Raw genomic sequence first — 15,729 nt, 5'->3', positions numbered from 1 at the left:
GCAGGAGACTCATTTGAACCTGGCAGGCACAGATTGCAGTGAGCCGAGATCGCGCCCCCGTACTCCAGCCTGGGTGACAGAGCGAGACTCTAGTTGAAAAGAAAAGAAAAGAAAAGAGAAATAATCGTTGAATCAATGAAAACAAAATTATAACTCTTCCCACTTTTGGGAAGGAGAATTGAGATTCCTGCTTTCCCCTTCAACCCTAGCTTTATGTTTGTTGTGATGGTATAGAGGTCACTCACACATGGCAGCCTGTGTCTGTTCTTAGGCTGAGTTCATCTACTTAGGGATGGGGAATCCCAGATTGGGTGAAACCAAAAGCAGGGACAGGCCTTGGAAAAACTGTAAAGCAGTTCTTGGTTGTGCTTACCCACCATGACAAAATATGCACACACACACGCACACACACACACACACACATTTTCATGCCTTCAAGGCCTACCCTACAGCCTTTCCCATGGTGCCAAACCCTTCTTATTACCTTACAGTCACTTAACTGTCTCTGCTGGCTTCTTCCCATTCATTCAGGCAACAAATATTGAAAAACTTCTCTAAGCCAGATGGTGTCAAACAGTTACCTAAAGGGCAGACTGTGTGTGTGCCAGGGTTGCTTCCCGCCAACACTCCCCTGCAAATTGATATAATTTCATCCTTGGAAATTCAAAACAAATCATGGAAATTGTCACTATGGGAAAAATCCAAGTAGAGCTGAACCTTCTAAGAAGTAGAGTTCTTCTTATGGTTTAGTATTTTTTAAAATTATGAATCATTTCATGTTTTTTCAACACTTGGAGTTTCTAAAAGTCTCAATGAGGTCCAAGTGCTAGGCTTTGTGCTAGGTGCTTCGGTAGGAAGCAGGCGGAGTCCCCGCCTCACAGAAGTCAGCATGGTGGAGGAACAGACAGGCACAACAACAGTTGCAGTGTGACTAGTGCCATGTGGGGCAGCCGCTGGGATGGGAGTACAGTGGAGCCACTGCCCAGTCTGAGTGGATTCCCTCTGATACATTTTATTCGTGTCACCATGGTAAGGGTTGGGGGACTGGCATTCTAGGGAACACCATCTGCCCAGGATTCACAGCAAGAGGGAACTTGAGGGATAGGAAACTGCACCTTGGGAAAGGTTTGATGATAGAGTGTTTGAGAGTGGGATGGGGGGCGGGGGTTCTTGTAAAATAGGAGGGGCAGGTTCTTATATCGCCGTGGATTTTACTCTGAGGGCTTAAGAAGCCACTGAATTTTAGAAATTTCTTCTCCCTGCTCCAGGGTCTCTTGGGGCCTCCTACATCTCCCCCTAGGTACTTCCTAGGTCCCCACTTTTTCTCTAGCTCTGGAACATTCTCTTCCATTTCCCACCTTTACAGTTCTCTGGAGAGGGTTTGATCTTCTTCACTGTGACAGGAAGCCAGGTTCTGTCATGGTGGGTGGGGGAATGCACTATGTTAAATGCATCGGACCAGCCTGGCTAACATGGTGAAACCCTGTCTCTACTAAAAATACAAAAATTAGCCTGGCACAGTGGCAGGTGCCTGTCATCCCAGCTACTTGGGAGACTGAGACAGGAGAATCTCTTGAATCCAGGAGGCGGAGGTTGCAATGAGCCAAGATCGCACCACTGTACTCCAGCCTGGATGACAGACCCTGTCTCAAAAAAAAAAAAAAAAAAAAGCATCGGAGACAGCAAAGAGCCGGTTTGGGGGACTGACTTGTGGGATTCTGGCTTCTGAAGGACTGTAGAAGTGCCTCCTACCTGCTGAGAGAAGAAGGTCTTGGGCATGGGGTAGGGTTAGGGTACTAGGTTTGGGAGCCCAGGGAGAGGACAGGAGGGGCACGAGCTGTGCCGGCCTGGGAGTCTGTGCTCACCATCCTATTCTCTCTCCAGCTCCCAAAATGGCGATGACACCGGCACCTGGCCCAACAACCAGTTTGACACAGAGATGCTGCAAGCCATGATCTTGGCCTCCGCCAGTGGTGAGTGGTGCCAGTGCGTGTATGGAAGGGTCGGAGACCTGGGGTTCTGGGGTGCTTCTCACAGCCACCATGCCCACGGACTGGATATCAAACCTGTGTAGTTTCTCCAGATCTTTCGGCAGGTCTGAGAGGACCCATGGGTCCAAACATAAAGCCTGGAATTGTGGCTAAGGAACAGCAGAGGGATTGGGGGTCCTGGGATGCCCAGAGGAGAGCGAACAAGGAAAGACTCATGGAGGGAATAGTGGTTACAAGTCTAGCTCTGGAATGGGACAGCGTAGCTCAGGTCCTAGCTCTGCCACCTACTACTACTATCTTTGAGACTTGGATCAACTTGCTCAATCTCTCTAAACCTCAGTTTCTTCAGTCTAGAAAGTGGGGACAGGGACCCCAAAGGGTTGTTGTAGAGATTAAATGAGATGATACCGCAAAGCATAGAGTTCTGGGCCTGGCGCTTAGAAGCCCTCAAGCAGTGAAAGTGGGTGTGGAAATCCCCAGCAGAGAAAACACCTCCTCCTTATGCGAGGCTCTTCTTTTGCTGCCCCTAACTCAAGAGTAGGATTCTGGTTTTCCCATAAGGTTGACTAAGGGCTTCCTTTGTAATAGAGATTCGACCAATGGTGGTTGTCCCTGAAGAGTCACTAGGGCCCAGAGCAGGGGAAGAAGAATATCATTCGTCCTTAAGAGTACAGGCCTGGGCCGGGTGTGGTGGCTCACGCCTGTAATCCCAGCACTTTAGAATGCTGAGGTGGGCAGATCATGATGTCAGGAGTTTGCGACCAGCCTGGCCAACATAGTGAAACCCCGTCTCTATTAAAAATACAAAAAATTAGCCGGGCATGGTGGTACATGCCTATAGCCCCAGCTACTGGGGAGGCTGAAGCAGGAGAATCGCTTGAACCTGGGAGGCGGAGGTTGTGGTGAGCAGAAATTGCACCACTGCACTCCAGCCTGGGCAACAGAGCGAGACGCTGTCTCAAAAAAAAAAGAGCATGGGCTTTAGAGGCAGGCCAATCTGGATTCAAATCCTGGCACCACCATTTAGCAATGAGTCCTTGGGTAAGTTATTAAACCCCTCGGTTTCACTTACTGTTAATGGGCACAGTATTAACGGATCTCATTGTGGTGTTACCAGGGCCAAATGCAAGTCCCTCAGCATGGGATTGGCAGAGAGTAAGGGCACAATATATTATTATCTTTGCTGACCCAAACTCATTTTTACTGGGTAGAAAGCAGAATTAGAATAATGCCTGTTAATAAAGACTAGCTTCTGGAGCAGCAAATCCTGGGCTTATAAGGAGGCTGGCAGAGGATCAAGGCATTGCCCTATATCATGAACTGATAGCCCTGCCCTCCAGCACGTCTGGAGGACTGGTGGGTAGAGAACCAGGTGAAATCACAAGAAGCACTGTCATCACACCTGCGCACACGCTAAACAAACTTTAGGGGCCTCCTGTCAATGAATCCTCTCAATAGCTCTGCAAGGCAGGCCTGATTTCTCACATTTGACAGATGAGAGAACCGCGAAGGCACTTGCCCCAGGGTCCCCAGTTTTGAGCTGCTAAGCTGAGGTTCTAACCTGGCTCAACTCCCAAGTTTATGCTCTTTCTACTATAGGGAACATGGCTGCCTTTGGATCCAGCCTCGGCTTCTCTATTACTCTGAGCAGGACTAGAAGCTAACCTCTTCCTCAAGCTCTGCTTTATTCTTCCACATCAGGGTTGCCAGATAAAATACAGGCTGGCCAGTTAAATTTGAATGTCAGATAAACAGCAAGTACTATTTTAGCATAAGTCAGTCTCAAATGTTGCATGAGACATAATGTACTTAAAAAAAATGCTAATTGTTTACCTGAAATTCAAATTTAACTGGGAGCCCTGTGCTTTTATTTACTAAATCTGGCAACTCTAGCCCAGATGTCTTCGAGGTTAAGTGGGGCCAGGCCTGTGGTTGATGGAAGGACAGAGAGGTGGCAGGGACTGCTGGCCTCCTGAGGCAGAGCTGTCCCAGGTCTGGTGGGGCTATGATTCCAGAGAGGCCAGAGACTGAGTGGCAGGCGGCTGGGTCTGAGGAGATGCCAAGTTGGGCTCTTGAGGGAAATAAACAGGTATATTTAGCTGTTGTGGCCTTGCGCCCTGAGGCCAGGAAGTAGCTTTTTAGCCTAAATCCAGATGTTCAAAACAGAAATGAAATCAGTATTTATGGCCCCAAACCCTCCAAAGCAAGTCATGCAGCTCGTTCCCCTGTCAAGGCCTCCCTCCTTTGGCCCACACAGGGCCTGACCCTCATCTGAGCCTGCACCCTGGGAACGGACCCTGGGGGTGGAGGTGGTGGGTCAGGTCCTGCTCTCACTTTCACACCCGCTTCCTTGCCCTGAAACCAGAGAGGTTCCTGAAGTCCAGCCCAGCCAGGCCTGTGGGGCTGCTGAGGGGGGTTAAGTAAGAGGGAAAGTAAAAACCGACACTTGGGAGGAGGCTTTTAAAATAAACATCTGGGGGGAGGGATGCTCTCAAGGAGGCTGCGGTTTGCAGCTCAGCCAGCTGTGTTCCAGCTAATCAGGCCTCCCTGGGCTACTCTGGAGTTGCTGCCTCGGCCCTGGGATAGGGTGGGTTAAGAGGACACAGGGAGGTCAGGGAGCTGGGAGCTGAGTTTCCCTGAGTAGAGGCTGGCACAGGAGAGGAGGCATCACCCCCACCTTGTCCAGGCCAGAAGATGTCCAGCTTCTTGGGGCTCTCCTAAGTCTGCCTCTCCTTGGACCAAGAGAAAATCCCGCTCCTTGGTGGGCCTTGTGGGGAGTGGGATGTAGAGGGAGGCGCACTGGAGACCTGACTCTACAGAAGGTCAAAGCTGGCAATCTAACTTCTTCCCCTCAGACTTATAGATGGGGAAACAGGCTTGAGCCATGCAGAGCCTTGACCAAGCTCACACAGTTCCTTAGTGGCAGAGCAGAGCAGATAATTCTCTATTACATTCTGGATGTCCATATCTTTTCTCCCTCCAGGTCTAGCCCAACCTCAGGGCACCCCCCCACGAGGTGGGCGGGGGATGGTTTTGTCACTTTCACCCACTGGGGTGCTACTCAGAGATCTTGGGTGCACGTAGGACGTGGGTGGGCCGAGCTTCTAGCTACTCAGTCAGGCCCTTCCTGTCATTCTGTTTCTGCCTCCCTTCTCCCTGCTTCTCCGTGTTCCTCCTCATTCTTTTCTGTGTGCAGGGAGACCACACCCCCCACCCCGCTCTTTCTCTGGCGCCTCCGAGGTCTCCCCTCTAGCCCCTAAATCACTCTGGAATCCTGGCTCTTTGAAGCCAGATCTGGGCCCCCCTCCCCTACCCCTTCCATCCCAGGCTGGGAAAGGCTGGAAGAGGCTGATGGCTGGAGGGGAGGGGGCGAGGCGGTGGCGGACCTGGCTCCCTTTTGGAGTTAATTAGGGAAAACAGAGAAATGTCAGCGGAATGAAAGAGCTGGGGGGTGGGGGCGAGCTGGGGTAGGAGAGGAGGAAGTGGACAGCTGCTCCCTCCCATTCAACCCCTCTCCCCCGCCCCCAGAAAGCTCTCAGCTCCGGGGATTTGCGACATGAAATGGAGGCTGTAGAAGCCTGAGCGTTGGTGCGTGAAGAGGAAAACCGAGACGCATCCCGGCTCTCCCTTCCCGTGTGCCCTCCCCCTCTTATGCCGGCTTGAAAATATTTCCTGTCTCTCTATTTCTCAATCCCTGGTTGATGTCCCAGGATTACTCAGCCTCTCCGGCTTTAGTCACTCTCTCTACCCGCTCCCAGGGTCTAGGGTGGGAGCAGAGGGAGGCTGGGGGGGAAGTTCTACTGCCAGCTGGGCCTGGGCTGGCCTGGGCATCCCTGAGGTTTTAACTGTCTCCTAACCACAGAGGATCTCAGAGCCTTCAGCAGCCAGCCCCAAGGAGTCAAACTCCTGTTTCCTCCTCTCCCACCCCTGACCCAGTCAGGGTAGGTGAAGGGTAGAGGTGATGGCATGCTGGATGATGACGCTGTTGATGATGTATTGCACAGGATGAAGCACCATCTCATTTAGTCCTCACAGCAACCCTATGAGGTAGTAAAGTGCTTCTCAGCCTTCACAGTGCATACAAATCAGCTGGCAACTCCGAGAGGCTGCATTCTAAACAAGTTCCTGGGTGATGCTGAGCCAGGGCCAGAGTGTGGACTTCTCTGGGCCACAGTTTCTTCTTATGTACAGTGGGACATTGGGCCAGAGGTGCTCTCTGATGTTACCTGGCTGTGACACTCTGAGCCTGTGCGTAAAGTGTCCCTCAGATATCTGGTCCCCGAGATCATCATCTCCTCAGCTTCATAGAGCAAGGCTCTTCTCCATCTTCTTTCTACCTCCTATTCACTCAGAGTAGGGATAAGGTCCAAGCTGCTGGTGGCGGTGGTGACTGACTGTCCCTTCCAGCATGTGCTTAGGTACACTTGGGCCTGAATTCCCCTCTAATAAATGCTGCCTGGTATGGCCTTGGTTCCCTCATCTGTAAAATGGGGGTCGTACCACATACGTGGCTGGGCTGTTATGTAGAGGTTAAAAGTGATTGTGCATGTGAAGCATCCGGCAGAGTGCCTGGCACACAGTAGGTGCTCAAATGCTGTTTTGAAATACAAAAATTAGCTGGGCTAGTGGCGTGCACCTGTAATCCCAGCTACTCAGGAGGCTGAGGCAGGAGAATCACTTGAGCCCAGGAGGCAGAGGTTGCAGTGAGCCGAGATCGCGCCACTGCACTCCAGGCTGGGTGACAGAGCAGAACTCCATCTAAAAAAAAATAAAAATAAAAATAAAATGCTGTTTTGAAATGGAGGCTTGGAAGAGCGCTTTCTTCACCCCCACCCCACACAATTACTAACAGAACTACTGAATCTCTACTCCATGCCAGGCCTTGCTTGGCAAAGGCTAGGGGCATGTACAAACCATGGCTGCTGCCCTCCAGGAGCCCATGGTCTCGCGTGGGAGTCAGAGGCTCCCTTGAGAAAGGCCAGGGCAAGGAGCTGAGAGCCTGTGTCACAGCCCTGAGAGAAATACTAGCGAATGTGTTTTGAGCACTTAGATCTACCAGGCACTATTTTAGGTACTTTACATACATTTTCTTATTTAGCATTCACTAAAACCACAAGAGGTGGTTACCATTATCATCCCCATTTTGCAGATGAGAAAACTGAAGTGGCATAGGGAAGTTAGGTAGACTTGCCCCGGATCACAGTGAGTAAGGAAAGGAGCTAGGAATCAAACCTAGACTTTCTCACTCCAAAGCCTCTTAACCTCTACCCTCAACTCTTGTGAAGAGAGACTACCTTGTATTCCCAGTGTTCAGGGCCCAGGGTGCTGTGTAGGCATTCGTTAACTGCTGGGGGTATAAGAGAGTGACTGTTGAGGACCCTAAGTTTAGCTCCCAGCTGATCTTCCTCTGTCTCTGCAGAAGCCGCTGATGGGAGCTCCACCCTGGGAGGCGGTGCCGGCACCATGGGCTTGAGTGCCCGCTACGGACCCCAGTTCACCCTGCAGCATGTGCCCGACTACCGCCAGAACGTCTACATCCCAGGCAGCAATGCCACACTGACCAATGCAGCTGGCAAGCGGGATGGCAAGGCCCCAGCAGGTGGCAATGGCAACAAGAAGAAGTCGGGCAAGAAGGAGAAGAAGTAACATGGAGGCCAGGCCAAGAGCCACAGGGCAGCCTCCCCCCAACCAGCCCAGCTTCTCCTTACCTGTACCCAGGCCTCAGAGTTTCAGGGCTCACCCCCAGAATACTGGTAGGGGCCAAGGCCATGCTCCCCTTGGGAAACAGAAACAAGTGCCCAGTCAACACCCATCCCCTTACCCCCCGGGGGTTGAATATGCAAAGGGAGTTCTGCTGGGAACCCCCATCCAATCAATTGCTGTACCCATGGGGGTAGTGGGGTTAGTGTAGACACCAAGAACCATTTGCCACACCCATTTAGTTATAGCTGAACTCCTCCATCTTCCAAATCAATCAGGCCCATCCATCCCATGCCTCCCTCCTCCCCACCCAACTCCAACAGTTCCTCTCTCCTGAGTAAGTTGGTTGGGGTGTTGAAGTACCAGGTCACCTACAAGACTCCTAGTTCTGAAGAGCTGGAAGGGTATCATGACCTCTTGGCCTCTCCTTTGATTCTCAATCTTCCCCCAAAGCATGGTTTGGTGCCAGCCCCTTCACCTCCTTCCAGAGCCTGAGATCAATGCTCAAGTTTTGGAGGACATGGTCACCATCCCCATGGTACTGATGCTTGCTGGATTTAGGGAGGGCATTTTGCTACCAAGGCTCTTCCCAACGCCCTGGGGACCAGTCTTCTGTTTTGTTTTTCATTGTTCGACGTTCCCACTGCATGCTGTGACTTCCCCCGCCTCCTCCTCAAACAAGAGACTCCACTGCATGTTCCAAGACAGTATGGGGTGTAAGATAAAGAAGGGAAGTGTGTGGATGTGGATGGTGGGGGCATGGACAAAGCTTGACACATCAAGTTATCAAGGCCTTGGAGGAGGCTCTGTATGTCCTCAGGGGACTGACAACATCCTCCAAATTCCAGCCATAAACCAAGAACTAGGCTGGATCCTTCCCACTACATAATAGGGCTCAGCCCAGGCAGCCACCTTTGGGCTGAGCTACCAGGACCAATGGGTTAAACTGGCATTTCAGTCCAAGGAAGCTCAAAGCAGGTTTAGGACCAGGTCCCCTGGAGAGGTCAGAGGGGCCTCTGTGGGTGCTGGGTACTCCAGAGGTGCCACTGGTGGAAGGGTCAGTGGAGCCCCAGCAGGAAGAGCGGGCCAGCCAGGCCATTCTTGTCCCTGGGTTGGGGAGGCAAGGAGCTAGGGCAGGGACCAAATGAACAGAAAGTCTCAGCCCAGGATGGGGCTTCTTCACAGGGCCCCTGCCCTCCTGAAGCCTCAGTCCTTCACCTTGCCAGGTGCCGTTTCTATTCCGTGAAGGCCACTGCCCAGGCCCCCGGTGCGCCCCCTAGTGGCCATAGCCTGGTTAAAGTTCCCCAGTGCCTCCTTGTGCATAGACCTTCCTCTCCCACCCCCTTCTGCCCCCGGGTCCCCGGCCATTCAGCGGGGCTGCCAGAGAACCCCAGACCCTCCCTTACAGTAGTGTAGAGCCCCCTCCCTCTTTCGGCTGGTGTAGAATAGCCAGTAGTGTAGTACGGTGTGCTTTTACGTGATGGCGGGTGGGCAGCGGGCGGCGGGCTCCGCGCAGCCGTCTGTCCTTGATCTGCCCGCGGCTGCCCGTGTTGTGTTTTGTGCTGTGTCCACGCGCTAAGGCGACCCCCTCCCCCATACTGACTCCTTCTATAAGCGCTTCTCTTCGCATAGTCACGTAGCTCCTACCCCACCCTCTTCCTGTGTCTCACGCAAGTTTTATACTCTAATATTTATATGGCTTTTTTTCTTCGACAAAAAAATAATAAAAAGGTTTCTTCTGAAAGGCTGAACGTTTATGTATAAGCGATGGAAGCTCCTGGCATGTGTGCATGAAATGATGAGCTGAGGTGGGTGCTGGAAGAAGGACGGAATCGGGAGGCGACTTTGTGTCCTTGCGCATCTAGATGTTTCCGAATTGCGCTCGCGCGCGTGTGTGTGAGTGACTGTGCAATATGGCTGTGTATGCTTGCAATGCCGTTGTGCCTATGAGACAGTGCGATTGACTGTGTGCTTGTGGATCTGTGTACCGTGTGCCGCTGTGTGATCGGCTGGCGGGTCCGCTGTGGGGGTGGAGATCTGAGTGCGGCGTGTCAGTGTGCAATTGAATGTGCAGTCTACGCTTGCGGCTGTCTCCAGGCAGAAGAGGAGACCCCGGCGTGGGCGGGGGCGGGTTGGCGCCGGGCAAACGCGTTGGGGAGGGTACAGAGAACGTTTCCGTAGTTCCCGCCCCTTCCCGACTAAAATTACCTACTCGAAGCGCCCCGGAGGGTTTCGCGGGAGGAGGGAAGACTCTCCTTTGCCCCCGCACCCCCACCCCCACTGCCTAGGGGTTTTGGGAAAGCCGCGGGAGTGGAAGGGAATGCAGGAGGCGATTCTTCGAAAACCAAGTCTGCAGCTCGAGCCTCAGTTTCCCCACCTGGAATTCGCCTTCCCTCTGACATCTCCGCAGCAAAGCCTAAGAAATTGGTGGGCTCATCCTTTTCTTGCGGGGTCAAGGGGACTGAAAGGGCGTGCAGGAAATGAGATCCCTCGCAGACTCAGCTCCCCTCCCTCCTTCCTCTCCGGTGCTGTTCCACTCACTCGCCTGCCCTCCCATCTCCCCGCCCCCTCCGCCTGCCTCCTCGAAGCACTGTGGGATTCCGAGGTTGCTGCAGCCAGAGAAGCTGCAGAAAACACGGAGCTGGGGGTGAAGGGGAACTTATAAGGGGAACTACCCGGAAGGACCCAAGAACGCAGACAGAGCCACTGGGGTTATCTAACCGGACAGCGAGGTTATGCGGCTTCCTCCACGCTGTAGAGCCTCCCAGAGCCAGGTCACCCACTCTGCCAGCTCAAGTCTGTTGTCATGGAAACCAAACCTTCCAACTTAAGAATCTGGGAGCGACTTTCTAGCGTGGGAGAAAGGGTGGTGTGCAAGGTTGCTGAGATGGAAGCAGGGTTTTGTTACTCAGAGCCAGGCTGTGGAGGGGCGGGCTGCCGGGCGCCTGGGTTCTATTCCAGGCACAGCAGCAGACTGGCAGAGCGCGTGAGCAGCTGTGGTCGGTCCCCTAATTGGTATGTGTGCCTATAAAGCTTTGAGCCAGAAACGCGTGGCCTCTGGGGGATAGGAGGGAGGCGGCAAGCAGCCCATCCCCACACCTTAGGCCATACTGGGGAGGCAGCTGCCCAGGCTCCAGGGCTATTTTAAAGGCTTTTATTTCCAGTTTCAGAGCCTGCCTGAATGGGTGTGTGGTCCTCTCCAGGCCCCTCCCTGTCTACCCTGGGCCTGCTCATTGCTGGTCTGGCTTTTTTGTGCAGGTCATAACACGCTCAGACAAGTATGGCTCCAAGTGGCAATTCATCTGGAGCATGACCTCGGGCTCCCAAACTCTGCTGGGCAGGCTCAGGTTTCTACCCCAGGGTAAGCCCCTCTACTCTGGAATGTGGTCTGTGGCCACCAACAGAGCAGAGGGGATGGGAAAGTGGGAGTCAGATGCTTCCCTCAGCAAGAGACACAGGTACTGCCAGGAAACCTTGTGTGACATCTGGGAACATGAAAGGTTACAAGTGAGTTCCAAAAAAGAGCTCCAAGCCAAGTAGCAGCAATGTGGAAGAGTCAGGGAGCTGAACTGGGCGCCCACTCCTTTACTGTGGCCAAACAGCCTTGAGGTGAGCTCTGGTGGGGTAGAAGCAACCATCTCTAGCCCAGTGCCCAAGCAAAGTGTCTGGCACCTTTAGCTTTTTCACAGGGATTTGTCAGGTCAACCAGGGATTTGACGCAGGAAAGACTAGAGGAGCCTGGACTACGGTGAAAAGAAAACAGCTCAGAAATTCACACAGGAAGCTGTACTGCAGCACTGTTTCAATGCTTTATTAACAGTTGGAAACAAAACCAACAAACTGGAGGTGATGACATCCCAGAAGCCTCTGAGGCAAGGGAAAGAGGTTTGCATTTTGTCCCCACACCTATCTCTCTCTCTCTCTTTTTTTTTTTTTTTATTAAATGCATCTTAGCAAAAGTAGATTAAAAAAGAAAGGGTCAAAGCCCCAGATGTCAGCGAGCAGGGAGGAGGTGACTCAGCGGAGCAACAGACGCCCTGCATCAGAGTCCTCCAAGGAATAGGCCAAAGGAGCAGCTCTTGCCCCTTTACACACAAGCACCAGCAACCACAACCCTCCCTCCTGGCAGTAAGGCCTCACCTATAGTTGCCCTCATGCTTCCTAAGCTCTCTCTTGCTCTAACAACTCTAATTTTGGGCCAAAGCCAAGAGTGCCATTCTTTCTTCCTAGCTGGGGATGAAAAGCTGAGAGGGGCACAAGGACGACAAAAGTGTCACCCTAAGCCAGAATACTGGAGCTCCCTGTGGTTGGGGACACCAAACAGTTCGGTGTGCCCTCCCACTTCTCTTTTAAAAGAGAGCTGGGGTACAGTGTATGAAGGCACTCCTGGTGCCCAGTTCCCCAGAATGTCCAGTTAGCATCTGCACATTTGGCTTGATACATTTATACATTTATAAAAAACTCTATGGTCTTACAGCTCCCGCTCTCAGGCCTGGTCCAGCTCAACCAGAGAAGGGGTTCCTCCTGTGTCGGATTCCCTGGGAGAGAGGATCTGCCTTGGACTCAAGGGTCCAGAAGGTCCAGGGGCATATTGAGGATTGGGCCTGTGAGGAGAAATCCCAGGAACTCTGGAACCTGCCACCAAAGCTTCTTACATTATGGAGGGGAAAGGGGGAAGGAAGAGTTTTCTTTAAAAAAATTTTTTTTTCATACAAAAATAGATCCATTTGCAAAACAATTTCTCAGCCAGGAGGCTCCACCTCCCATTTCCTTGTAGACAGAGGGTAAGGTGTTGGGATGGTCACAATACAACCCATAGTCCAGATGAGATGCACCAAAGCTCGGGGAAGGCATGAGGAGGGAAGGTGGCTCAGTAGCCTGGGGTTGGTGCAGAGGGTCCACAGAGGCAAGGGCATAAAGCATGGCAGAGGCTGGGGGCAGGTCCCACACTGTCTCTATGCCCTGCCTGCCTGCCCACAGGCTCTGTCTGGCGTGGGCCACAGCACAACAGGGAAAGTGGTCCAGATCCTTTGCTTTGGAGGCCTTTCCCAGGAAGGTGGGGTAAAGGTGGGATTTGCTCCCAGCTTCCTTAGGAGCAGCTCCCAGTGCCACACCACTAATAATAAATAACCACAGCCAGGAGAGGGAAGAGCACAGACGACAGCAATGAAAGGAGGGATCTGCCCAAAGGTTTACAAGCCCCATGCTGTTCTCAGGGCCAAAGAAACCACAAAAGAAAAGCACAAATCCAGCAAGATTGACCTGGGGGGAAAGCCCATTAGAAAGTCAGGGCTGAGAAAAAGCAGGCTGGGCCTTGTCTGAGATGAGGCCCTCTGAGTAACAGAGAGGAGACAGGGTTAAGGCAGCAAACATGGACCCTGCTTTGGTAATACAACAGCCAGGGCTGGCTAGGTTGGGCTCAGGCCTCCCCCACACTGCCCTTTCCTTCTGGCCTCCAGGCAGCTGAAGCTGGATGTGATGTTGAGAGAGCAGCAGGCCAGAGAGAAAGACAGGGTCAGGGTGGTGGGAGTGGCCACCCCAGAGGAATATCCCCTTGAGCCTTTAGGCACATGCTGCAGGGCAGGACAGTCTGCCACTCCGCTGAGGAGCTCCCGCCTCAGTTCCCGCCGTCACAGGACCCACATTAGCTTGCACGGCCAACCAACTCCTTGGCTTCCTCAAGGATTGTGGGGAATGTCTCATTCTTCTTAGACACCTTGGCAGGAACAGCGGCCATGGCATCGTCCTTGGCACACCCGGCCTTCCTGTTGGCTGCAAGAGAAGATGAGAGATTCTGTCCGTGGAAGGCCTCATTTCTAATTTCTTTCAAACTCTACAGCAGATAATCAGCCGTAAGCCACACAGACATGACTACGTTGGCCAGTTCATAGAGGGCTTTACTCTGAAGAAAGAGGGGCAGAGATCCAGCATGTGGAATATATTTTTGGGTGGCAAAGAATGTAAGAGAGTATGGTGCAACGGGAAAGCAAGCCTTGCCCCCTTGCTTCCCTGTGTGAAAATAGCATAAAAGTTTGAACACAGCTAGACAGACAGAACTGGGTTGAAGTGTTAGCTATGTGACTTAGGGAGAGATGAAGTACTCAAAGTCTATTTTCTAATAATAGGGATGTTGGAATTAAATAGACTAAAGCTTAGTACATAGTATTATTTTTGTTTTCTTGACAGGTCCCAGGAAACTCCTAGGCCAAAACACTTTTCATTCAGCCCTGGGAGGGTTGTCCCTAGCAGAAGGCGACCTTCCGTAGGTGGTTGGAGAGACTCCTGCAAAGAGGAATAGCAGTCACGCATTGGCATCGCACTCCTATGTGTTCCTCCAACAACAGATGCCCACACGCCTTAGCTTTTTCCCACCTCTTCAAAGGTAGCAGCCGTGATACAAATGCCAAGGGCCCTTCAAGGTGTATAGAGTATGTGGGGGTGGGGTGGGGGGAGTGGAGGTAGTAATAAAAGCTCCGTCAGGGAAGCAGAACTGGGATCAAGGATGGACAGGAGAGGACCCCTACAAAGAAATCTCAGCCCATGTGGCTAAGGGATGGTCAAGTTCCAGCTGTCATCCCAGATTGGAAAAGAACCAAATCAATCCACGAGTTTCTGTTCTAACTGCTGGGTTTCATCCCCAAGACTCTCATATTCATTTATGGTATCTAGGCTTATGGCCCCAGTATCTGCAGCAGGAAGGCCACTCCTTGAGACCACGCCCATCTCATGATGTCTCCTCCTCCCATGCCCCGGAACAGCACAGAGCGACTGCGTATATACAAAGAGCTGTCTGGGATGAAAGAAGCCAGACACGAAAGGCCATATGTTATGGGTCAGCTTCTATGAAATGTCCAGCACAGAAAAACCCAGAGATAGAAAACAGACTGGTGGTTGCCAGAGGCAAGGGGAGGGGAGAGTCAGAAGTGACTGCTAATGGGTATTATTGTTTTTCTTTTGCGGATGATGAAAACGTTCTGGAATTAGATAGTAGTAATGGTTATACAATCTTGTGAATATTCTAAAACCCCTGAATTATACATTTTTAAATGGTGAATTTTAGGTATGTAAATGATATCTCAATTGGGGGGGAAAAAAAAAAAAGACTTCCTGGAGATCTGGGAAAGCTGGAGTGGAGAAAGCAGTACCGGAATGTTTTAGAAGCAGGACCAGATGAAAGAGCCGAGCACTCCTAAATGAAGACCAAGACTGGGGCAGTTGCAGGACTGGAACAAAGTGCCTTTTTGGACCAGCAAAAAGCTTTAGGTAGGCAGAAGCCAAACAGGATCAGATAGACCGTCTTTTTTTTTTTTTTTTTGGATGGACTCTCACTCAGTCGCCCAGGCTGGAGTGCAGCAGCGCAATCATAGCTCACTGTAGCCTCAACCTCCCAGACTCACGTGATCCACCCACCTCAGCCTCCCTAGTAGCTGGACTATAAGCATGTGCCACCACATCTAGCTATTTTTGTATTTTTTGCAGAGATGGGGTCTCTCCATGTTGCCTAGGTTGGTCTTGAACTCCTGGGCTCAAGCAATCCTCCCACCTTGGAACCTAACGTTCTGGGATTACAACCGTGAGTCACCATAGCCTGCCAAAGCCCAAGTCTTAACCAGGTCTTCTCCCCCTGCAGAGCCATGACTCAGGCTACTGTTTTCATCACAGGAGAGGCTGCCCGAAGATGAAGCAGGGAACACGCAGCATGCACACAAGGTTACCAATTTAAAGGTCTGCTCCTCCTCCTTTACTTCCCAGGGGTACAAGAGGTTGTCTACCAAGAGGAGAAAGAATAGTGAAGACCCTGACTGAAAGCCACAGGACTTATCTAGTTACAGACCATAGGTATGTGACCGAGACTGTGGGAATTTCACAAACCCACTTACTGGATTATGAACACAAACTACTGCTCCGTGACCGACAAGTGAGGAAAAGGAGCCTATGTGATTGTGACTATGATGGTCTACATGTGTACATTTCTCATATTGTCCTTACCACCAAAATCTTCCTCAGGCCTCCTGCATTTCCACTCTCTTATGAAGTA

General features: G+C 51.8%; 3 protein-coding genes across 27 annotated transcripts in view; 2 read left to right on the top strand and 1 right to left on the bottom strand.

Moving 5' to 3' along the window:
• LOC126957240 (protocadherin gamma-C4) overlaps window positions 1–9,435 on the top strand; it is a 190,277-nt gene extending 180,842 nt beyond the window's left edge. For all 24 annotated transcript variants that reach the window (XM_050794896.1, XM_050794901.1, XM_050794900.1 and 21 more), the window contains 2 exons: window positions 1,885–1,973; window positions 7,411–9,435. In XM_050794896.1, coding sequence (XP_050650853.1) covers window positions 1,885–1,973; window positions 7,411–7,637 — 316 coding nt within the window. In that variant the 3' untranslated portion in view covers window positions 7,638–9,435. The remainder of the gene's footprint in view (window positions 1–1,884; window positions 1,974–7,410) is intronic.
• The window catches only part of RELL2 (RELT like 2), a 347,299-nt gene that overhangs the window by 206,954 nt on the left and 124,616 nt on the right, over window positions 1–15,729 (top strand). The gene's annotated exons all lie outside the window — the stretch shown is intronic.
• The window catches only part of DIAPH1 (diaphanous related formin 1), a 105,883-nt gene continuing 101,641 nt past the window's right edge, over window positions 11,488–15,729 (bottom strand). For both annotated transcript variants that reach the window (XM_050794955.1, XM_050794954.1), the window contains one exon: window positions 11,488–13,463. In XM_050794955.1, coding sequence (XP_050650912.1) covers window positions 13,336–13,463 — 128 coding nt within the window. In that variant the 3' untranslated portion in view covers window positions 11,488–13,335. The remainder of the gene's footprint in view (window positions 13,464–15,729) is intronic.

The sequence above is a fragment of the Macaca thibetana genome, chromosome 6 (genome assembly GCF_024542745.1).
Source record: "Macaca thibetana thibetana isolate TM-01 chromosome 6, ASM2454274v1, whole genome shotgun sequence".
NCBI classification, from domain to species: Eukaryota; Metazoa; Chordata; class Mammalia; order Primates; family Cercopithecidae; genus Macaca; species Macaca thibetana.
This window is presented reverse-complemented; position numbering and strand designations above follow the sequence as displayed.